This window comes from Eublepharis macularius, chromosome 6 (assembly GCF_028583425.1).
Source record: "Eublepharis macularius isolate TG4126 chromosome 6, MPM_Emac_v1.0, whole genome shotgun sequence".
Lineage (NCBI taxonomy): Eukaryota > Metazoa > Chordata > Lepidosauria > Squamata > Eublepharidae > Eublepharis > Eublepharis macularius.
In genome coordinates this window covers 89554030-89578385 of record NC_072795.1, presented here as the reverse complement: position 1 = coordinate 89578385, position 24356 = coordinate 89554030, and the positions used below count along the sequence as shown (strand labels likewise).

General features: G+C 40.0%; 1 protein-coding gene across 2 annotated transcripts in view; it reads right to left on the bottom strand.

The window, feature by feature from the left end:
* The window catches only part of ZRANB1 (zinc finger RANBP2-type containing 1), a 93272-nt gene that overhangs the window by 33496 nt on the left and 35420 nt on the right, over positions 1 to 24356 (bottom strand). For both annotated transcript variants that reach the window (XM_054983758.1, XM_054983759.1), the window contains 2 exons: positions 9925 to 10112; positions 7763 to 7916 (listed from right to left, as the gene is read on the bottom strand). In XM_054983758.1, the coding sequence (XP_054839733.1) occupies positions 7763 to 7916; positions 9925 to 10112 (342 nt within the window). The remainder of the gene's footprint in view (positions 1 to 7762; positions 7917 to 9924; positions 10113 to 24356) is intronic.

Sequence of the window (24356 nt, the reverse complement as noted above, 5' to 3'; positions counted from 1 at the left end):
TTCATTATTTGTACTGATTAAGTTTTTCAAAAATTGTTAGATCTCTATTGAGGTTCTTTTTGAACTCTTGAGTTATTTATTAAATGTTGTAATTGGAACCAAGGTATTTTCCCCATACATTTAATTTCCAATTTAGATTTTTCCATAATTTGTTCTTTAAATGTTATGTCACAGATCCTTGTTAGTTTGTTTTTTCTCCATGTATCATAAGTATTTACTGCTTTGCCAGGTGTAAACCAGCTCTGCCCCCAAAATAATGATATGGGAGCGATATTAGGTGCCAATAAGGCTCTTTTCTTATCCCAAATGCGTAGAGTATTATCTAAGAAGGGATTCAGTTTTATAGTATTTGGTCTTCTGCCTGATTTGTTCCATATTACATCTGCTAAAAAGGCAGAACCAGTAAATGTTTGTTCAATTTTTATCCACATTTTGGTTCAGTACAGTTAGTATATGCTATTACATTTTTAAGTTGTGCAGCTTTGTAATATGTTATAAGATTGAGTAGATCATATCCCCTAGTTTATGATGGGTGCTTTAGTATTTGGTGACTAATTCCTTATTTTTTGTTTTCCCAAGTAAAATTGTTTAATTTATATTGCCAGTTCTTCAAGTCTTTAACCATTATATTAATAGGTATGGTTTGAAAGATGAATAAATATTGTGGGAATATTATATTTTAGACCAGGTCTAATCTTTCTAGCCAGGAGAAACTTTGTTTTGCCGTCTTTTAAGGTCAAGTTTATTTTCTTACCTCATTGTTTATGGTTATAATTCAATAAATCTTTTAAATTCTTAGATATATTAACTCCCAGGTGTCTTCACATCTTATCAATCCATTTATATTTAGATTTTTCTTTTATATGATTGTATGTAGCATATAATTTAGGTTTAGGTTAGAAATTCTGCCAATTGGTGTATACATTTCTTATAAAATTCAGTGGGCATCCCATCTCTTCCTGGTACTTTATTATTTTTTAAATTCTTCATACTGTCTATAACCTCTGCTTTTGTTATTGGTTGTTCCAGGATTTCTATATGTTCTGAGGTTAGTTGATTCTTTAACTGTATGTAAATATTTTATAATGGATTCTTTTCATGGACACTCTGAATCAAATAGCTTTAAAAATAATCCACAAATATTTGTACAATTTATTTTTCGTTAGGCGTCAATTTATTATATGGATCAGTAATTGAATTGACCAATCTAGCAGAGTTTTTTTGTGATACTCTCCGGAAAAGCACTCAGAGTGCTTTTCTCCCAATATTTTTGCCTTAAATCGTGTAGATTTCTTTGAATTTTGGAGGTTTCTATTGCCTCTAGTTATTTCTTTTCCATTGTCAATCTATGATATGTTTCCCCCATATTGTTTCCTTTGAAGTTCTTTTATTTTATTTTTTAATTCTTGTATAATTTTTCCCTATTCTGATTGATGCTAAGGAAATGAATTTCCCAGGTAAGACTGCTTTCATCGGATCCCATACTATCTCTTGAGAAACTCCAGAGTCTGAATTCAGTGCAAAATAGTTGCTTATTTCTGTTGTGATTTCTTTATATATTACTGGATCTAATAAAAGTAATTTATTTCAGTTTCAGTTGGGTCCTTTGTCATCTCTTTATTTAATAAAAAACATTTGACCAATGCATGGACTGACCATATTTTGGGTCCTATATCAACTGCATGGATTAGATATTTTATACAGCTGAAAAATAAGTAAAATTCTTTTCCTGCAGGTGTTTAAGAGACGCTATTTATCAGAGAAGTTGAACTTTTCCAAAACCCTGTTAAGCTTGTTTTGCTTTCCAATTTTCTGTACGGTCTGTACATGATGTGTTCTAGCCATATTAGTATTCATTGTAAAATTAAGGTCACAGCCTAGTAGGGTTTCCCCCTCTTGAAATATTTCTAGCTTCATCAGTGTATCATTGATGAAGTCAACTTAATTCTTATTTGGAGCATAAATAGAACCTAAAGTCATCATGGCTCCATTCATTTTTCCTTTAACAGACAAAAATCTCTCTCTTGGTCTCTCTCTATCATAGTACTAGAGAACAACAAATTTTAAAAAATCAAAATAGCTACACTCCTAGATTTAGAGGTACCAAGCACTAGGACTTGTTGTGAGAACCATTGGGTTTTTAGAACCAGCCTCATTGATGTTTTAAGGTGGGTTTCATGGAGAAACAATGTCTGGATGTTCTTCAACCAAGGCTGAAGAAATCCTTTTTTATTTTGATAGCATTATTTAAACCTCTGCAGTTTAATGTCAGAACGTCATATAGGTAACTCATCAGTCATTATCCCAATTATGCTTTAATAGGTTAGCTCTATTATTTAAGTTAACCAGCTTCCAGTATGTCTGACCCACTGTAATAACAGATTTTTTAGCTTCAACTCTGCTACTGAAGAAAAAAATCCCAACAACCCCCCTCCCATTATAACAACTTAACTCTTTCCATTCCCTCCCTCTCCCCTTTTCTCCATAAACAACAAAACAACATGTCTAAATCTAACCTCTTTCCACAGGTAAACTTCCAGATACCTGAATAAACTCACTCAGGAGCAGTAGCGATTAATCATTCCTACTGTCTGTTTTTTCTAACTTCAAGAGGATTCAAAGCAATCAGGACTTTCAGATTTCCCCCCTTCCCACAATCAAGTGCTCAGTGATTCGTGATTTATAAGAGGATCAACAGAGGTCCACATTTTTCTTTTGTTTTTGTTCAGTTTTGTAAATAGTAATTTACACAATTTTGGTTATTATGTCTGTTTTGTGTTATTCCTTGAAATTGGACTTAATTGTTCAAAGTGTCTTCACTTGTCCATTAACTGGAATTCTATTTCAGTGTTGTTTTGGTTTGCATTCTCCCAGGGATCCAGATTTTTGTGTGCTGTGATGTAGTTCTTTAGGGGGTTCTAAATTAAGGGTTTTAAGGAGCACTTTTTCTTCCTCAAAGTTTGAAGCTTGAATTGAGACACCTTGATGTATAACCAGGAGTCTGACCAGACGGCCCCAGTGACATCGTTTATCAGATTCAGTCAGTGATTGGCTTCATCATCCGTGCTTTTTGTAGTGTTTCTACTGAGAAGTCTTTTTAAAAATTGTATTTTATTGTCCTTATATGTAAGTATGCCTTTAAAGCTTGCTTCTTTTAAGATTTTGGCAATGATGTCATGAGGAAATTTGTTAGAATTGCGAAAGGAGCCAATTCTGTGCACTCTTTTAATAACTGGGGCCACCCTTTCTTCCAGTTCTAAAGTGCTAGACATCCAAGAGGCTTTAAATATAGTTAAATATAGTAGAATCTTCCTCTTTTTCTTCAAAGCTACAAAATCTAAGATTATTCCTGCAGGATGCATTTTCCAGTTATTCCATCTTTAAATTTGTTATCTCTTCTTTTTTTGTATTTGCTTAATTTCTTTCTGTAAGGTAAGACCCGACTCCATTGAAGTTTCATCTGGTTCACTAACTGACCATAGTGTTTCTTTAATCTCTTTTAGCTGGGAGTTCATTGGGTCTAATAATTGAGCAATTTTGTCCAGAATTTTTTCTGTGAGCTCATCCATATCTTTTTTACATAGTGGAGCTTCCTCTCCCTCTGCTTTTTTGTTTCGTGGCTGCCATTTTGTTTTCTCTTTCTTTCTGTCAGCTTGGGCTATTTTTACCTTCCCCAGCTGGAAAAGAATTTTTAAAGATTCAATTTGAGTGTTCTAAGTTTGCCATCACCTGTTTTCCCCATCACCTGAGTTTTCTTATGGTCGCAAACACCTTACTTTAAGCCTTTTGTGGGATCGGGATCTGGATGCTGTGCTTCAGCCGTCTGCTCGCATCATGCAACATCACTCCCTCAAAGCAGATTTTAATCATGACGCTTGATCATGCCTCACTTTAGGCATAACTTGACTACATGTAGGGCACTTGGAGACATATTTTTTTAAAAAATATATATTCCTCTCCAAAGCAAAGTAGACAAACAGTGTGGTTATCAGATTGAGTTATTTTTGCCCCACAGGATGTACTTTTTTTTTTAAAAAAAAGAGCCTTTGAGACAATATTTTTAAGGCCATTTGCGCTGTAATATGAATTTTTCAGTATGTTCTTCAAATGTTAACCAATTTGTGGTCTTTTTCTCCATTTCTCTTCACTGGAAAGGTTCTAGTGAAGGAGCTTCAAGAAAGAGAACTTAAGCAGAAAAAGGAAGATAAGTTGGGGAAGGGCACTCCTCCCCCTCCCTTTCAAGCTAGAAAAAGACAGGAAAGCAAGGTGGAGGAGGGGAAAGGAGTGCCTCTGGTGTTTCTGAGCTTCAAAAACCCCTCTGTAGTAGGTCTCTGCATGCATAGCACCCATGTGGGCCTGTACAAGTACCATGATGATGAACAGGCCTTGCCACCAGGTGCCTAGCAGAGCTTACGATTTAAAATTCGGAGTCAAAAGGAGAGAGGGAGAAGCAGGAATAAACAGGAAACAATATGCCTTCATTCCACTTTTATGTACTCAGATTTCATTTCAACAGATGACAAGAACTAAGGTATTCTGCCAAAAGTTTCATGGAAAACATGCATTTTGGGGAGAGTGTTGAAGGAAATGAGAGAAATGGCACCACAGAGGTATTCTGAGAAGTAATATACAGAGTAATATACAGAGATTACATGTCACTGCCTAGGCAGAATTACGTTCTTAAATGCATGGATAACTGAATGCATGCTCTGCCTTAGATTCATGGGGTCAGGCAGCTATTGATCAGTACATCAAAAGTGGGAAATAGCCTAAAGGATTGTCTGTGCATAAATTCATGTCTGTACAAATTATTCATATTATTTTTTCATGGTTACTTCTAGACAAAATGAGGGTAAGATAAGGGAATTATAGTTCACTTTTTATTAAGACCCTGTTCTAGTAGTCTCTGCTTTATTACTTCAAGTAATATAACCCTTACTGTTTTTCTCTAGGTCATCCCATTTACTACATAAGTGAATTAAAATCAGAACAGTCAGATAGTCTGTTTTGCTTTACAAGATCTAGTGAATCAGAACAAATTAAGTACAAAATACAGAACAGGCCTAGGACTACTTTCTTACAATACTCCCTTTGGCATCATCAACTAGCACTCTACTGTAACTAGAGCATAGTGATTTCATGTTTATGAATCACTACAGCCAAAATTACAAAAAGGTTTCTGAAACTCAAAGATAAAAGGCAATTCACAGATGATATACTGTAGTAAAGCAATAGGTTGTCACAAGCAAGTTTTATAGTGCACAATACTAAGGAAAGTTACTCCAGGTTAAGCCCATTAAAATAAATGAACTCTGCTTAGGACTGGACTGCTAGATTCTCAAACTTCAAAACAGAATTAAAGAGTCATGTCAATTAGCTAGAACATATCTTTTATAGCATGGTTATTATCTGAATGCCTAGTCTCCAATATAGTTAACATGATCCAAGTCACTATCACAATAAGAAAAGTGGGCAATTCACACACAAACATACTTGGAGCCAAAACAGGCCTAGGAAAAGGGATGGACACATGGGTGAGAGAAGACAATCCCTCCCCCTCTCCCAAAGTATGCAAAAAAAAAATCCCTAGTCCCGCACCCCCAAATGGTGGGAGGATAGGACTATACATGCATGCTACCCTCACACTACCTTAGAACAATGACAGCATCAAAACAGTGTACAAGCCCACCAGCCATTAAGTCCCAGAGTTGAAAGCCTGGGTCCCAGGCTAAAGGGAAACTAGTGGCAGGCCACTGGCTTTCCTTCAGGTTGGTGTATAAAGCAGGAGGGACATTTAGGGTCAGAAGATACACACCCTTTAGACTTCAAGGGAGAATTTCACTTTTTTTATAATTTTTCCATTAACAAGCCTAACTCTGGTATGAGCTGCTGCCAGCAAGTGGCCAACAAAGACTGGGGAGACTGCACCATGTCTCCAAACTTGACCAGCAGTACTGCTGGCTTCATTTATCCTATCCTGCACATAAAACAGCACCAAGAGTTGCTAAACCTCATGCTCCTGCCCCAACGTGTGGCACTTTAAAAAGGACCAGGGATGAAAGAGGGGACTTGATCTTGGGACAAGCTAAGGCTGCAAGCCCAATACAAAATGATCTGTTTACAACATTCCAGAAGTAAAATAGGAAGTTTTCCTTTAACGACTCATGAAATTGGATGCTTGTGTTAGAACCAGAGAGGGAGGGCAGTAAAAGAAATATCCCTGGATAAAAGGCTTCCCATTTCTTTAGATGGATCAGGGGCCAGCATAACTCAGATGCTTATCCAAACACTCAAGTAAAGTACAAATATTTGCTCAGTTCCCTGCCTGGATATAAAGAAGGTCCCATGTGCAGAGAAAGGCTTCCTAACAGATCGCCTTGGCTAGATATTCATATATGTGTGGATGTTTCTTCACACTGCATTGTTGCCAAGGAAGTATGCACAAATACATTTGTGAAAGAAATTCAGTATAAAAGCCTACCAAATGTCTGTACTTGAATGAGCCTCTGATTTATGGTGACTCCTAATCAAACTAAGGAGATCCAATTAGATCAGAGCAAGTAAAAATCGGTGGGGTCCAGACAGAGAAGAAAATGCTCCTCCTCTTCCTTCTGCTCTCCTCTCTTCTCAACCCTTACTCCCACCCAATGAAGGTATTTTTGACCAGGTCCACATTATAAAGAAGAAAAGCAATATTTTAAACCAAAATATTGTTTTCAATTATCCCATCCTATTTAGTTTAGGTGGGTAGCCATGTTGATTTGCAGTAGAACAGCTGGATCTGACTCCAGTGGTCCCTTAGTGACTCTGACACTCAAAAGTTTACACTCTGAAAATCTTATTGCTCTCTAAGGAGCCACTGGACTCAAATCCTCCCATCCCATTTAATAATAAAAAGAGTATATAGGATAACAAAAAAGAGAGAAAATATATAAACTGTAATCCCCATCCCCTATGAGTTTATCTTTGTGCTGCAACTGAACCTGCCTGGTAAAAGTGAAAACAACAATTCAGGCTGTACAGAACAAGTATATCCCGAGAATCGCAGAGTTGTGTGATGGATGTTCTTTAAAACATTATACTTATAAGATAATACTTTAAAGTATTATCTTTCAACTGCACAAAATCTTGAAAATGAAACTACTTTGACAGCAGGTTTACAAATTTGGTGTGTACTTATTACACCCTTATTATACCTTCTCCCAACATGTTCTGGAAAACAGAAATTCATCTATACATCCTGCAGTATATGCCCACTCACAAAAATCTACTTCAGAGCAGTGCCTTCTGTGTTGTTATTTCATGTACAAGCCAGGGTTGTGGGGCTATAGGAAAACCTTTCAGCACATACACATCACATATTTTCAGCACATACACATCTCAACTTCACAATAATTCTGGGATTTCATCCATTCCATTGTCCTTTCAGTAAACCTTCATGCTCTCCAGGAGCAACAGCACGGGAGAAAATGAGACAGATAAAGGAGGATATTGTACTGAGGTATTTAACAGCAACCAATATCTTAGGCATGTGTAGGTTATCAGAATGTTTATGAGCTTTAAGAATGTCCATGTCTGTGGTATTTATCAATTATGTTTCTCATTGGTAAATTGCGTAGAAATGTGATCACTGGAAAGCCAATGTTGTTATAATTTTCAGAATTGATTACACCAGGAATAGTTAGGGGGGGGAAGCAGTTGGTAATTCCATGAACCTTCAACTAAGGTCAAATTAGCAGAAAAAAACATGTCACATAATTACCTGCAGGTAATGTAAATGTTACAAGGTCAGTTAGAAAATAGCAAGCAAAATCTCCCTTTCGTTGATGAAGAGAGGCAGCAATTTCACGGCGGATTTGTTCAGTAAGCTCCGGGCACACCATGGCTGGAATGCACTTAGCTGCATGTTGGGATACCTACAATGCAACATGTAATAGATTTATTTCCTTACAGAGAACAGTAAGCATCTGAGTAATAACAGAATCAAGTAAAAGCCAATTCATCACAAGGCAAGAACTTCAAAACACAACATACATAATCACAAAACATCTGGCAGATGTTGTGATAACAACAGCTTAGATGGCTTCCCCATAAAACATTAAAGACACATTCAATATACATTGGTCCATCAGTGGCACTTAGCTATGGCAACCAAACGGAACCTCATATTCAGAAGATGTTCCTATGAATACCAGTAATAAAAAAGAGACTGTTACCACCATTGGGAACGCTACAAATCAAGTTGTGAAGACATCTTGTTAACCACTCTAGCAAACAAGGTACTGAACTACATGGACCCCAGTCTAATCAAGTAGGGATCCTCTTACACAGAACATAAAAACAATTCCATGCAAGTAAACTAGCATATACAGAATAAACATTCTAGCCTAGTCCTTTGTTTGCTTAGCCAATTTTCTATTTACAAAGAGAACACAAGAGTATTCAAAATTATGGGGTAGATTCAACCATCCTCCAAGGAGCCTTCTTCATACTGAAGGGTCAATTCCTGTAGCCTGAAATGGTACAGACCATTTTATTGCACAGTTATGTTGCAACTCTACACAAGGCAAAAGAAGGATGTGTTCATGTTTCCTGTGTGAACCATGCCCAGATTTTGAGTCAAGCTGTATTAGGGAAATAAGTAGAAGCTAATTGTGTACACGCACATGTATACCTCAATACACACACAAATGGTATTTTATTTCTACATATGAATTTTCTCTCTTCCCTCCCCTGGTATGTGTACAAGAACATACAAACCAATTCCCCAGGGTTTTCCAGAAGAAAGAAAAGGTTTACCTAAAATCTCAACATTGGAAATAAATTCATATAAACATTTTGGAAAAGTGAAGCTGATATCTTAACTGGCCCTCAATTTGCTGTTCTGAAGTGGACACAATGAGTTTCATATGTCATCTCATCTCAGCATAATACATGATGAGAAATACTATTCATGTATGTGAAAGCAACTGATTTCTTCTCATCTGAGTACTATATGAATAAATAAGAATAATTAGCTAGATTACAATCGTGCCTTAAATCAAGAAGACTCCAAGCAGCAAGAGTTAGTGCCTGGTTTCCAGTCAAGTTCCAAGTTTGATCCAACTGTCTATAACAACAGCTTGGCCCACTGTCGGTCTCATTTATGGATGATTATAACTGAATGAAGATGCTAGTGTTTTAAGCAAAAGTTTAACTGCCAGTTTTATCACATGAATCAGGTAGTATTCTTAATCCCAACATCAAACACAAGTAGGCTCTGAACTGGCATTTTTTAGAATTCAGAATTCATGTTGATATATCAATAAAATATATAACAGTGCATGAATAAATCTTTGTTTTCTCAAAGAAGATGATCTATGCAAAATCTTGACAGATTAACAAAAGCACTCCATGAGCATTACATAGTACTGCAACTTGCACGCCATTATTCTGACTGGCTTACTTTCTTTAAAATAATTATTAGTTCAGAAACATAAATTTCTGATAAATACACATAAGAAAGCATTACAAATATACTACATGAATTGTTTTTTTTTTTTTGCTTCTTAAAATATATATAACTGTCACACAGTTTTAACTCATTAGAACCATTACTTTACTCCAATCTTCCTTGCAAATCAACACTGAGATTTAAATGGTATTACTGAATATGAACCACAAAAAAGAATCTCAGTTAAAAATTAAACCAGAACAGAGTTTAGTAGGCCAATTCTTTCCCCCACCTTTGCTCTTTATACACTAGAAGGACCTTATTCTTACAACTGTGGTTCAACTTAAAGTTTAAGATGAAAGAGCCAAAACTAAAGGCTTCCCTCACTACTCTCATGGATCAAGTAAGAGCTGATGATGTTTTGATTATTTCTGGGATTTGTGCTTCTACTGAACACCCACAAAGATACACACTTGCAAATGAAAACTCACCTCTGTAAGCAGAATTGCTAACATGTCTTGTCTCTGAAAACGTATAGCAAGATGAACAAGCGTATATCCCACATCAAAAGCAGAAGGACGATTTAGCAAACGTACTTCATCTGCGCTAAGCTGCCGTGCAATATCTCCTCCAGATGACTTGTATGCTTCAATAGCTGCCAAGTCACCTTCTACAACACCTAGAGACATAAAAAATAACATGAGATACTTAAAGATAGAGGTTAAATTACCTTTTGCCATACAATTTTACACACTGAACTCTAATTTCAGGAAAATGTTTGAGCTAATAGCCATAGTATCAGAATACATATAGACAATTCACAGCCTTCTGCTGCAATGAACACAATGGCAAAAGCTTATTCAATACCTGCCCATATATTAGGCTCCCCTATTTTTTTGAGCTTGCAGGCACCTTTGGAATTCTGGCACAGTGTAGTGGGCACAGCAACAAAAATGGCTGCCACAAGAGACAGAGTCAGCCACAAAATCCTTGTGCTATGGTGGCAGCTGTTGCCAAAGCAACATGTTTAAAAATCTGCATAGTCAATCAAATCTACAACGGCCAACCAGACACCTTGCAAGGCAAAACTGCTACCTCTTCATGCCCACTTTCAGAAACACTTGGTGGGCACCAGGAAAGGTTTTGATGGACACCAAAGCACCCACAAGCACCACACTGGAGAGCCCAAAAGTGGAGGTTTACATAACAGGGTGTGTGCATTACTTTCACTTTGTCCATGATATGGTAATTGTAGTATAAGAAAGTAAGGGACTGTCAATACTCACATGGCCACTGTGTCTCTTTATAGTTCTTCCTACATACACAAACAAGCAAGAACAATCTCACCTACTGACAAATGGTGGACGCCACAACCACTCATCCAAATTCCACATTCTTGGGCACTAGGTCAAATCTGTCATGTCTGAAGGTGTGTATCAAAAACCATACAACAGATTTGCTTATGTCTAGGGATGCTGCAAATTTCTCAGTGAACCTGTTCAGTAAACAAATTTACCTTGTTCATGATCAAACTGTGAGCCAATCAGGGATATATAGTCATATTCCAATGAACAATTTGAACTGCTCCCAAACACTTAAGTGCAGCTGACTGTTGGTTAGAAGCAGACTCATAGCTGACTGGGGATCAGCTGGAAGGCAGGCTGTGATCCTCTTCACCATCTCAGCAAAATAGCTACACAGAGAACTGCAAAAAGGAGCTCTCCTCTCCTCTTGAAGCTGCGCAGTGAGAGCAGCAATGCTTTTGTTCTCTGCATTGCCAAACAGAGAGAAAGAGCTCATTTCTCTTCCATCCTACCCAAGCTGGGAAGAAGCAGAGCTTTTAATCTCTGCATTACAAAAGGGAGAAGAGAAAGAGCTCCTTTCTCTGCAGCCCAGGCAAACATCTTGACCTAGGAAAGAAAAAAGGACACCGGCTGGCCTCCTGAACACCTTCCACCCCAAATTTGCTGCATCTCAGCAAGTGTGGAAGGCAGGAAAGTTTCCAGGGTTGGAATTCAGAAGAACCTGACTTCCAGGTGATTCTTGTTCCCCCTGCCCCCCCCAAAAGACTTTACTGAGTACAAACAGAGCCAAACTTCCCCAACAGGAAATCAGAAGCCGATTACCAGAAGACGTCTCATCAGCTGGGAGTTGGCTTCTGATGGCTGCAAATAGCTAATTCCTGCAAATATACATAAACAGCTCACTGATTACTTGGCACATGATCATCACTGGCAAATAACGGGACAAACTGACAAATTTGAGCATCCCTAAATGTCCAGAAAAAAAAAATTCAGAAGATCACCATAATGCTTAAGCCAGATACCCTGTCTGAGAACACCGGGACATCTTGCCTATGACAATATGCTAGAGTAATATAATCTATTATTAAATGCATAAAGGCAATCACTCTCAGAATCTTACGGCTGGAAACAGTTCATTCTAGTTGCCTATATGCAAAAGAGAAGTCAAGGACAATTTCTGTTACAACTATAACCCAGTTTACACAAACCTTTGAAAAACACTATTAAGAAATTATAGGAGTACATCTTGGTTTTGAGGAGGATGATGTTATCACATTGCCTAAATACATACAGCATGTGGTAGTAACTCTGCCACAAGCTAAACATGCTTAAAAAGTACACAAGTGGGGGGGGGGGGAGAGAAGGACCTGCAAGCAGGGGAGACACAAGGCATACTGATGACAAGAGGCATGGAACCAATATTCTCTCACACATGATGGTAACGTGAGAGAGAATACTCTAACAATGGTTAGAGAAGAGGAAAAATGTGAGCTAGGCAGTCATCTTTTCAGGACCGCCAACATCACCCTATCAACCAAGAGCCAATCATGGCTCATTTGCTTACTTGGCATTGTTAGCCATGTGAAATTAGGGAGTAAAGATATGAGCTGTGAGAGCTAATCTCTCAAGGCCGAATCTCCAGGGAACTGGCACTGGGCCAGAAAGTGTTCAGAATTAACAAACCAGCACATTTTCTCTAGCTAAGCCAGAACCAGGCCTGCAACCACGTACAACCAGAAAACAAGAGGAGAAGTCTCCAAATAACGTCCAAAACAAGAGGAACCCAGTCCAAGGAGACGCAAGAAAAATATATCACAAGTAGCCAAAGTAACAACACAGTATCTTTTTATGAAGTGCAAGTGCTACAGTTGAAAAATAAATCATACATACATATAACGATTGTAAATTCCTTTCTGTCACTCAAGTAGGCACCCCTGAAAGTTACCTATTAAATCCAACCAATGCTCCAATATGTAATAAGTATACCAGGTAAGTACAAAGATAGAAGATAAGTTCATATGAAAAAGTCCTTTTAACCGAAGTGTTCCTTTTACTTGTTTCTTTTGCAAGCAATTAACCATCACGGACCAAGCTTCATCCGACGGGAAGCAGTGATCCGGGAGAGTTGGCAATGGGTGCACTAGCAACTAAAACATCCCGTTTCACAAAGCTTCTTCACAAGCTATATTCAAATTGCTAATCCATACATAATAAAGTATACAAATGAATTGGTGATAATGCTGGTACAGTTGGATTTAATAGGCAACTTTCTGGGGTGCCTACCCGAGTTACAAAAAGGAATTTACAATAGTTATATATATGTATGATTTATTTTTCAACCATAGCAGCACTTGCACTTCACAAAAAGATACTGTATTGTTACTTTGGCTAACTGAGATATATTTTTCTTGAGTCTCCTTGGACTGGGTTCCTCTTGTTTTGGACTGCAACCACTTGCAGCCTGAACAAAAGTTCAGTCAGTCTCAACAGAAGCTTAGGGCTCAACTGGGCATCATCCTTACAGTTACCTAGCAACAGCCACTGAGAACATCTGATTCTTAAAGTTACAAGAGTTCCTTTTATTTATTTATTTATTTATTAAAGCCCTCCCCAGTATATATAAATTTCAGATTTCTCTCTGAAATCTGAAAGGACTTGGGGGTGGCATCTCATGTTCTCCTTCTGCACCATGTCTTCTTTACCTTCCCTGCCTCCCCACAGCCTCTTCTCTTTTCCTGCTTCTCCTGCCCACCCACCTTTGCCTGTCCCCGTTTTCATCTTTTCCCCCTTATACCCTAGGCAGCCTCTCCCCTATGGCCCAGTTGCATGTTGGAGGACCTATAAGGACTTGCAGGGGGCGGTACTTCACTTTTCCTTTTATCCCCTTCCCCACACAATTTCCTCTTTCCCATCTCCCAGCAACCTCTATATACCCATCTTTCCTTATGTTCTTCTCTCATTCAAACTCACTAAACAACTTACCTTTTATCTGTCCCTCATCTTCATCTATATTTACTAATTTACTTCATTTATATAGTGCCTTTCTTCACAGAACGGACCCAAAGCAGCTTGTATCATTCTCTTTGCCTCTGTAGTACCCTCACAACAACTCTGAGAGGTAGGTTACGCTGAGAGTGTGCAACTGGATTAAAGTCTCCTAGTAAGCTTCCAAAACAGAGTGATGGTTCAAACCTGCGTCTCCTAGATCCTACTCTGAAACTCTATCCATTACTATCTAGTGGTTGTTTCTCGGCCAGGCCCCAATGAGTCCTCTCTCAAAGGCCCAAACAGCCCTGGAAAGGGCCTTGCCCCCTTCCCCTGTGTTTTACTGACAAAAATCAAGCCTGGAATATTGACCTGTTACTTGATTGCCTTTCAACAGCCACTGAGGGCATCTGGTTAAAGCTACAGGAACCTTTAGTCATTTTGGGTTTATTTTAAACCTCAATGTATTTTTTTAGATTTCAATTTTTTCTGCAAACCTGGGTCATTTTGGGGAGGTGTAGGAAGATCTGTCTTGTTTATTCATTGCTCCAGTCTCTGGATTTAAGTTTCTTCAGATCAGGGCCACTTAGCTATTAGAATATAAGTTTGTGCATGGAGGTTGAAAAATTGCTACAAGGATTAAGGAAAACAGAGTTTCTATCTTGGCTGTTTCTATTCTGAGGACTCTAATGGATATATGGCTGCTGAATGTTGTATATTCTTTTTGTACATAGATGCAGAGGAGTTAGCCGTGTTAGTCTGTGGTAGCAAAATCAAAAAGAGTCCAGTAGCACCTTTAAGACTAACCAATTTTATTTTAGCATAAGCTTTCGAGAATCAAGTTCTCTTCGTCAGATGCCTGATACAGAGACCAGTCTCTGTATCAGGCATATGACGAAGAGAACTTGATTCTCGAAAGCTTATGCTGCAATAAAATTGGTTAGTCTTAAAGGTGCTACTGGACTCTTTTTGATTTTTCTTTTTGTAGAGTTTGTTTTAATATTAATCATTCTTATGTTATTGTTTTTATGATTTGTCAACTTAAAGACCCTCAAAATCATCCAGTCCAAATTTCTTAGATCCTTATTTGGTGTACCTAGAAGCACTCCCAATGAAATACTTAGGCAAGAGGCTGGTCTACCCAGAGTCAGAACAAGAGTTTGGGAACAAGCAATATTACTCTAAAAATTCACTACAATCCAAAGGGCCTAACACCTTACCTTTTGGCCTCAGACCCTTATCCTATTTGGTCCACACAAATTCTTAATAAGATTCAACAGATTGGTTTAGTTCCAGAAGCTCTCTTTTATGGAAGCCTACAAATGGCAAGAACAACCATTATACAGAGACTTCTTGATATTGAATTACAAAATGAAGAAGCTCTGCTGCCCAAGAACTTCAAATATTTAAAATCCAATCCCAGTTTTACTGCTGCTCTTTACCTATCCAACATCACTCATGAGCCTTACAGATGGGCATTCTCTAGAGCCCGTTTTGAGGCACTTCCTTCTGTTGCATTGCAGGGAAATTTGCTCGAGTGCCAATGCATGAACGCCTATGCCCATGCATGACCAATATGGTGGAATCGGTTACTCATGTCCTCTTATTCTGTGAATTTTATCAAGAGGAATGGGCTTGCCTTATACAGCCTCTCTTGGCTAGATTCAATCCCTTGCAGTCCTATCTTGATTTCAGACCCAAAGTCTTGCACAAATTCCTTTTAGAAGACACTCAGAGTTCAGTGACTTGTGACATGGCCAAATTTTGTTCCTTAGCCATTAGGAAATGTAGACTCCTGTCTAGGGGTGTGCGCTTCGAGTTCCCGGTTCGGGGAAAAAACCTGAACCAGGCCTGATTCGTAAAGATTCGGTATTTCCTCATCGGGGCCAGTTCGGATTGCTTCGGGAAGCATCGGGGCCTTTAAAGTGTGCCCACCCTCCCACCACGCCACTTACCTGCCGGCCGAAGCAGAGGCACAGGTAGCGCAGGCACCAGCATTCGCTGCCGCCTGCCGGCCGCCACACAAACCAAAGCAGTAGCATGGGGCGGCGCAGGCGCTGGCATTCACTGCCACTTGCCAGCCACTGCAAATACCAAAGTGGCAGTGCAGGCAGCGCAGGCACCGGCTGCAGCCTTCCCCTGCCACCCTGCTGGCCATGGCGGCGGTGGTGGCAGAAGGCCTGCTCCGGCCTTTGGAAGGTGAGTGGGGTTGGAGGAAGGGGGGCTCAGGGGGGAGGTGGGAATCTCACTTTGGTATGCTCAGAATCATTTCAAAGCATGCCGAAGCAATTTCTGACAACCTGAACCCAAAGCAGCTTGCCACTTCTGGTTTTGAGTTATTCCAGATAGTTTTCCCCGCTTCGGGGAAAACCAAATATTTCCCCACTGCACACCCCTAACTCCTGTCAGCTGAAAATGTGGTATAATTGCTTTTCCCCTTTTTATCTCTATTGTTCTTATTTTATTAATCTCCCTTTGCTAATGCTCTGATCTTATTGCTATGCTTTTATGTGATAACTTATCTTTTATCTCAGAATTGTTTTGTTTTACTAGCTTTTGCTGCAATAATAATAATTGAATGAATAATGATGTTCTGTTAGTTAAGATGATGATTTAGATTATCAAATGTTGGGTACCTTGCTACCTAACACATGCATGTCCTAAAGAGACATGAAAGGCTGGGTTTATTGAAGGTTCCCCCCCCCCTGAATTTTCCAATAGGAATATTGTTGGAAGCACTGGGGGGGAATCTCCTATGAAATATGTTTTTCTTTTAGAATGAGTAAAATGCTTCTAAAGAAAAGGCTTTTTCACACACAAAAAGAATAGCATTTTCACACTCAAAATGAATAGCATGAAAAAGTACTCAAACTATTTCAATGCAAAACTGGGAAATTTGGGGAAACACTAAGGAAAAACTATGAGTTTTTTCCTTTTTGAATCAGTGAAATAAAAAGCAAGGTTTTATTCAAAGTGTATAATATGAAAATTTTAATGCAAGACAATTTACAGCATTAGATAATGAGAATTCCTATGTATACTAGAGATCCAGGAGTTAGCCATGTTAGTCTTTAGTCGCAAAATAGTAAAGAGTCCAGTAGCACCTTTAAGACTAACCAACTTTATTGTATCATAAGCTTTCAAGAACCACAGTTCTCTTCATTAGATGCAATTCTTTGTCAGATGCAACTCTTTACTATGTATACTATGAATATAAAAAACATTTTCAAGAACGTTTTTGTTTAAATGTAAAAAAATAGCAACAATTAATATGCTATAATGGGTTTAATGACCTTACTAAAAAGTTCAGCATTTTCAATTCTATGAAGTTTAACTTAATATCCAAATATGCTGGTAGTTTACCTATTGTGACTGTAATGAGAGTCTTTCTTTCCAAATAATACACTTTCTTTTGTTTACATTTTTTTTGCTACTTTCAACTTCTATTTTTTCCTGTCTGTCAGAGAACAGAAATTAAGACACGTATGCTATGGGAGCACATGGTGTAGCAATTTGCAACACTTTCTTAAGTATTTGGCAAACTTGCCATTTTTCTTATAGAAAATGAAGACATCTTTAAATCCCATACATATGCTTAAAAGTAACATTTATACACTAAGTTAAAGGTGATACACGTTATGTTGTTAAATCATTAAAGTAAGTTTATGGGGGTGTAAATATTGCATATATTTCAATCTCCCTTTTTTAAAAAAAACTGTTATTTTCCCCACATGGGTTCAAAATTTCCAAAACTTTTATATTTCTGCCTTAGAGATACCTGAACTCATCCAACCCCTACCAAGATTGTGACCATTTTATCCCTATGGACACTTACATATGCATACTCAACAAGCTGACAATCCAACAAAACAGGTGCTACTAGCAGGGAAAATGTCTGACCCAGGAATTGGGTTATCTCCTGTTCTGGATGGGTCACACTCCCCTTTCAAAAAGAAGCTCATAGCTTGAGGGTCCTGCTAGACCCAAGCCTCCTGTAGGGTAAACAGGCGACAATGGTGGCTAAGAGCACCTTTCACCGAATTTGGCTGGTGAGCTAGCTGAGCCCCTTTCTGAGAAGAAAAGGTCTTCCTAAAGTGGTGCACATCCTAGTAATATTAGACTACTGCAATATACTCCGTGTGTCCAGAAGCTACAGATAGTAAAAAAAATGCTGCAGTCAAAATGTTGACTAAAACAGGTCACGGGAACCATATAACTCATCTTGTTCCAGCTACGCCAGTTGTCATTTTGTTTCTGGATCCAAATGAATGGTGCTGGTATTGACCTTTAAACTTCTGTACAGTTTGGGACCAACATCACTTAAGGACCGCCTATTCTGATATGAAACTACTCAATCACATTGGTCATATTCAGAGGCCCTACTTTGGGTGAACCTGCCATCTGAGGCTTGATGGCTGGCAATCGAAGAAAGGGCTTCTTAGTTGTGGCACCCAAAATCTGTAACTCCCTCTGCAGTAAAATTCATCTTACCATATGGCCAATACTTGTGCCTGAAAAGAAATTCCACTAGAATAGAGGACTACTCTAGAGAGAGGGATTTGCTGAGTCGAGACTTCACTGGTAGAGGATATCCCACTCAGGTGATTAAGAAGGCAGTTCACAGAGCAGCACACAGGGTAAGATTGGATCTGTTTCATGATAAGGACCGCGTTAGGGAGAATGGTATCAGATGGGCAGTGGACTACACTTACATGGCTAAAGACATTAGTCGTATTATTAAAACCACTGGCATTTGGTCAGTCATATCCAGGGATGTACCACCCCACCCTTGGTGGGATTCCACCGCACCCCTAACGTTATGGATCGATTGGTTCACTCCCGGTTTGATGATGGTCCGTTAGTAGAATCGAAACCCGTAGGACACTTTTGTGATCTGTCATCCCCGGGAGCTACATTTTTGGTTACAGCGACCCAGAGGGAACTTAAACTTAGGCATTTTTCCACATTCTGCGCCATGGGTTTCGTTTATATCATTGAATGCAGCTGCCCACGTATTTATATAGGGAGTACCAGCAGAGCAGTTAAGATCCGTATTCAAGAACATATTTCCAGGATCAAGAATAGATCTCTTGAAGCACCACTTACTCAGCACTTCCTGGATAATCACAGCAGTGAGAGACAGTTCAGGTTCACAGTCCTTGAAGTTTTGAAATCGGATAGATCAAAGGACCTTAATAAGGAACTGTTGAGAAGAGAAGCGTATTGGGCGATCGAGTTGGATTGCACGGGACCACATGGTTTAAATACCAATACTGATTATTCCTGTTTTTTTGTGAATTATCCGTGTCCATAAAGGTAAATGTACTTTACTAGTGATGCAACAGATATGTGACGTGAAGTGGAACGCTGTACCTTTAAGGCTATGTATGGAAGGTTGTTACCCTAATTTAAAATGGTTCATGTAAGGGTGGGCGTCACCAGCCTGAGACCAAGCATTTTTGCAGTCATGACTTTACGTGCTGGGACGTAGTGAGTAGAGAATGCAATTATGTTAAACTACAGAGATTGTGTTAAGACTTTGGCAGATTCCTTATTTAACTTTTCTTTCCAGAAATAAGCAAAATTCCTGTGATAAAGAGGAAGAACCACGAAACAAGACATTTACCAGAATCCTGTCAGAAGCTTGTATCATTGAGGATTGCCCAAAGAGAAGTTGAGAGTCCTCTTTTCATTGTGGCAACTATAGCCAATTATACCATTCATTGTCCACAGAGACATTGCAATGGACATCTGCGGTCTACATTTTCAAATAGAACTGTGTGTTTATATATGGATACATGACTGAGCCAAGACATAAGAGCTCCAGTACATTGTTTCGTTTTGTTTGTTGTTCTATGTAAATAGTATTTACATGTATTAGCCCAACGAAAGAGGCGAATATAAATTTAACAGTATCTACATTCTGTAATCAGAGTTTAGGATTGGGCTGCCATCTTAAAATGAAAGACATTCCCCGAATTTGTAAATAGATGGCTTTAACTATTTACATATAGAATGAAACCACTTTTATTACTTATATCAAATCATACCACCCCTATCTTGATAGTAGGTGACAATCTTAGGCTGCACATCACAATTACTAATAATGAACAGGCTAGGAATAGACAATTCTTCTGAGGGCTCACTAATGCAGAAGAAAGCTTGGTTTATTTTTTAAACACTAGTGTTAGCGTGCATTCCTCACTACCATACTTGTTACTCTGCAGTGTCACTAACAGTGCAATCCTAAGAAGTGTTACTCAAGTCTATTCACACTGAAATCAATGGTGTTAGACAAGTAACTCTGCTTAGGATTGCACTGTAACTTTGAGTGATAAAAGCTGAATTCCCAAATAACCAACCCTCAAGCACAGGAGTCTCTCTCTGAAGTATTTTTTGCTTCTTTTGGAAGATGCTACTGTAAAATTAAAATAAACATATTTGTTTCCAAAGAGTCATTTTCACCTTTCCCAGAACAGCTTCAATGGCTACTAAGAAAGCAGCTGACAGGAAAAAAAACAGGAAAAAGATCAGGTACTACAATCAGATTTGCATTTTCTTTCAAACAAATCTAATTCAGGCTCAAACAACACATTATACTCTAAATATAGGCAATGCCAGCATATAGCTTGTTTTGAAACAAACTTATTTCTAGTGTTGAAGAGTTGGTGTGTGTGTGTGGGGGGGGGGGGTTGTCACAATCATTTCATTCCCTTTTCCCACTTTCAAGGAGTCTCCTCCACCACCAACTCCCCCACTCCTGACTCATCCACCTGAAGCAGTTTTTGGGGTTTAAAGGTGGTCATTAGGCTACTGTCACACATTTCAATATAATATATATGCAGCAGCCTCAGCAGCATTGTTACACTCTTTAAACAGTAATGTTTGAACAGGTTGTCACAATTTGGAGCCCATCAAGCCATTCACAACCCATTAGCAAACAGCCATTTGTACTTGGGGGTTTCATAAGACTTGTGTTTTCCTGCCTCACTAGCACAAGAAAACATATGTACTAACAAAACTCACATACTTACTACCGTCCAGCCAAACTAGAGGACTATGCTACCTTGGAGACCCTATACATATACATAAATGTTTTATATATTTTTTAAATAAACAAAATGTTAATCTTAGTGTGTTACAGAAGTGTGCAACCAACTAACCATAGAGCCAAATAATTTATTTAAATTATTTAAATTTTCCCCTATATATTAACTATAGAATACTTCCCTGATGTGGAAGAAATATTAAAACTAGATGGATTTTAAGATATTCACAAATTAAAAATACCACTTATTTGATTTATGTTAAAGTTGTCTGAATGACCTTTGCTTCTCCTGGTTGCTTAAATCTGCTGCAGGGGGAGCTGGCAGGCTGGGTCCAAGGGACAGTAAATGCCTCTTTGATAAAGGGTGTCACTCCTACCCTGAAATAGGCAGTACTGTGCCCACTCCAAAATAAATCTACTCCAGAGCCATACCTATCATCCAGTTTCTAATGCACCATTTTTGAGCAAGATGATTGAACAAGTGTTGGATGGAGAACTCCAAGAATTCCTAGGTAAAGCAGATTTGGATACATTGTAGCCTGGTTTCAGGCCTGGCTATAAGATTAGTCCCATACAGCCTTGATCACCTTGGTGGATGACCCGCACAGGGAGATAGATGGCTAGAGTATGACTCTGTTGATTCTCCTGGATTTCTCAGCATCTTTTGATACCATCAGTCAGAAACTTCTGGACCACCTTTCAGAGTTAGGACCAGGAGGCACTATTCTGTAATGGTTTCAGTACTAACTGGAAGGTAGGTTTCAGAAGATGGTGCTGGAGGACTGATGTTCAGCCCCTGGCCTCCCACAAGATTCTATCTTGCTTTTCACAGTCATCATGAAACCATTAGAAGAGGCTATCTGAACATCTGGGCTGGGTTGTCACCAATAATCAGATTATACTCAGCTGTATCTCATACTCCCAGTGGGTCTCAGGGAGATTGTGGAAATCTTGAACTGGTGCTTATAGAATGGGTGAGGGTATATAATCTGAAATTTAAGCCTGACAAAATGGGAGTGCTACTGATTAGAGGAAGAATCAAGATAGGAACTAATGTGTCTCCTGTTCTGGGTGCAATTACATTTCGTCTAAAGGAGCAGTTCATACAGTGGAGGTGCTATTGAGCCCAGGCCTCGTGTTGGAAAAGCAGGTGGTAGCAGTGGATAGAAATGCCTTTCACCCTTCTTTTCTGGGAAATGAACAATCTTGTCACAGTAGCACATGCCATGGTAAAACAGAGTTGCGCTTACCGTAACTACTGTTCATTGACGTCTTCTGTGCAGACACACATGGGGACTGCGCCTGCGCAGGCCTGCCGACCGGATTTTTCTTTCTAGCAAACGTCCACTAGGGGGCGCACGTCCGACCCAATGCGCATGCGCGGCCGTTTCCCGCCCGAGCGACATTGGGCGACGTCGCCCCCTTTCCCCTCAGTTTCTCCTTTGCCGCCAAATGCCTTCACATTATCTGGAAGAACACAGCGGGGTAGGAGGGAGGGTTGTGTGTCTGCACAGAAGACGTCAATGAACAGTAGTTACGGTAAGCGCAACTCTGTTTTCACTGTCCGTCTTCTGTGCAGCCCCACATGGGAGACTCACAAGCCACTTACCCAGGAGGCGGGCATGTGTTCTCACCGAAAAAGAGACTGAAGCACAGCATTACCAACAGCAGCCTCTTTCCTTTCCCACACATCTAGTGCGTAATGTTTAGCGAACGTGTCAGAAGATGACCACGTTGCAGCCCTGCAGATGTCCTGCAAGGGCACGCCCCTAAGGAAGGCCGCCGAAGCAGCCTGTGCCCTGGTGGAATGAGCTTTTAGTTCCAAGGGGCAAGGTAACTGAGCATGCGAGTAGCAGGCCCTAACAGTCTGAGTAACCCAGCGAGAAATCGACTGGGCTGTAGCAGCCTTTCCCTTCCTGGGCCCAAAATAGCACACAAACAGTTGTATGGCACTCCTAAACTGTGATGTACGTTGGAGGTAAAATAAAATAGCCCTTCTCACATCCAAGGAATGTAAAGCCCGTTCAGAGGTATCAGAAGGGTCAGGAAAAAAGATAGGTAGGACAATGTCCTGCGAGGTGTGAAATTGAGTAGACACCTTGGGCCTAAAACGAAGGTCAGGTCTCAGCACCACCTTATTTTGATGGACCTTCAAAAAGGGAGCATCCCACCTCAGGGCAGCAAGCTCGCTAACCCTGCGGGCAGATGTAATGGCAATCAGGAAGGCCACTTTACAGGACAACCATTTTAAATCACAGGTAGCCAGTGGTTCGAAGGGTGATTTCATAAGTCCCGTCAGTACTACCTGCAGTGACCATTGGGGAACAATTTCCTTGACTTGTGGAAACATATTATACAACCCCTTCAAAAAAGACTTCGACAAACTGTGAGAGAACACTGTCTTCCCATCTATTTTAGGGTGGAAGGCTGAAATGGCAGCCAAATAGACTTTAATAGAGGAATTAGAGAGTCCCCCATCCTTTAGGGACAGGAGGAACTCAAACACAGAAGACAACTGGCAATCCCAAACATTAACTGCGGTGTCAGCAGCCCAGGCCTCAAAACGCTTCCATTTAGCTGCGTATGACCTGCGAGTGGTGTCCCTACGGGCATTCAGCAAAACTTCAGCTACCCTGTCAGACATCCCCTCCGTCCCCGAATGTGCCAAGCAGTGAGGTTGAGTTTGGGTAGGTCGTGATACCAAACCCCTTTGTCGGACAGAAGGTTCGGGTTCAGAGCGAACCGATAATATGACCCCTGCGAAAGCTGCATGACATGTTGGAACCAAGCTTGTCTGGGCCAGAAGGGGCCACCAGAATTAAATGTGGCCCATCCCTCTGGATTTTGCTGACGACCCGAGACAGCAGTGGGAACGGAGGGAAGGCATAAAACAGGTGCCCTGTCCAGCGTATCTGGAACGCGTCCCCCAGGGAGCGGTGACCTAGCCCTCCCCTGGAGCAGAACCGTGGGGCCTTCTTGTTGGTTTCTGACGCAAAGAGGTCTACGTCTGGAAACCCCCAGTCCAAAAAGATGGAGTTCAGGTAATTGTCTGCTACGGTCCATTCGTAGCTGTCGAATCGCATCCGACTCAGTTTGTCTGCTATCACATTGGTGGTGCCGGGAATATGGACCGCCTGAATGAACACGCCTCTGTCCATGGCCCAGTTCCAGATCCGAATGGCCTCGTCGCAGAGGGCCTTGGATGTAGTTCCCCCCTGCTTGTTCAGGTAGAACATCGTGGTGCAATTGTCTGTGAGCACCTGAACTGCCTTCTGCTGCAGTGTGTCTGCGAAAGCGATAAGGGCATAACGGACAGCTCTCAATTCTAGCAGGTTAATGTGATCTTCCCTTTCCTGCTCTGACCAAACCCCATGTGCCCTCAGGGCACCACACTGGGCTCCCCATCCTACCGTGGAGGCATCAGTCGAGATCGTGATCTCGGTCTGGATGGACCCAAAAGCAACACCCCCAAGGAGGTTAGCCTCATCAAGCCACCATCGTAAGGCCCGGATAATCCCCCTGGGGATGGAATACCATTTATTCTCGGAATCGTGCTCAAAATCATGAACCGATAGGAACCACAGCT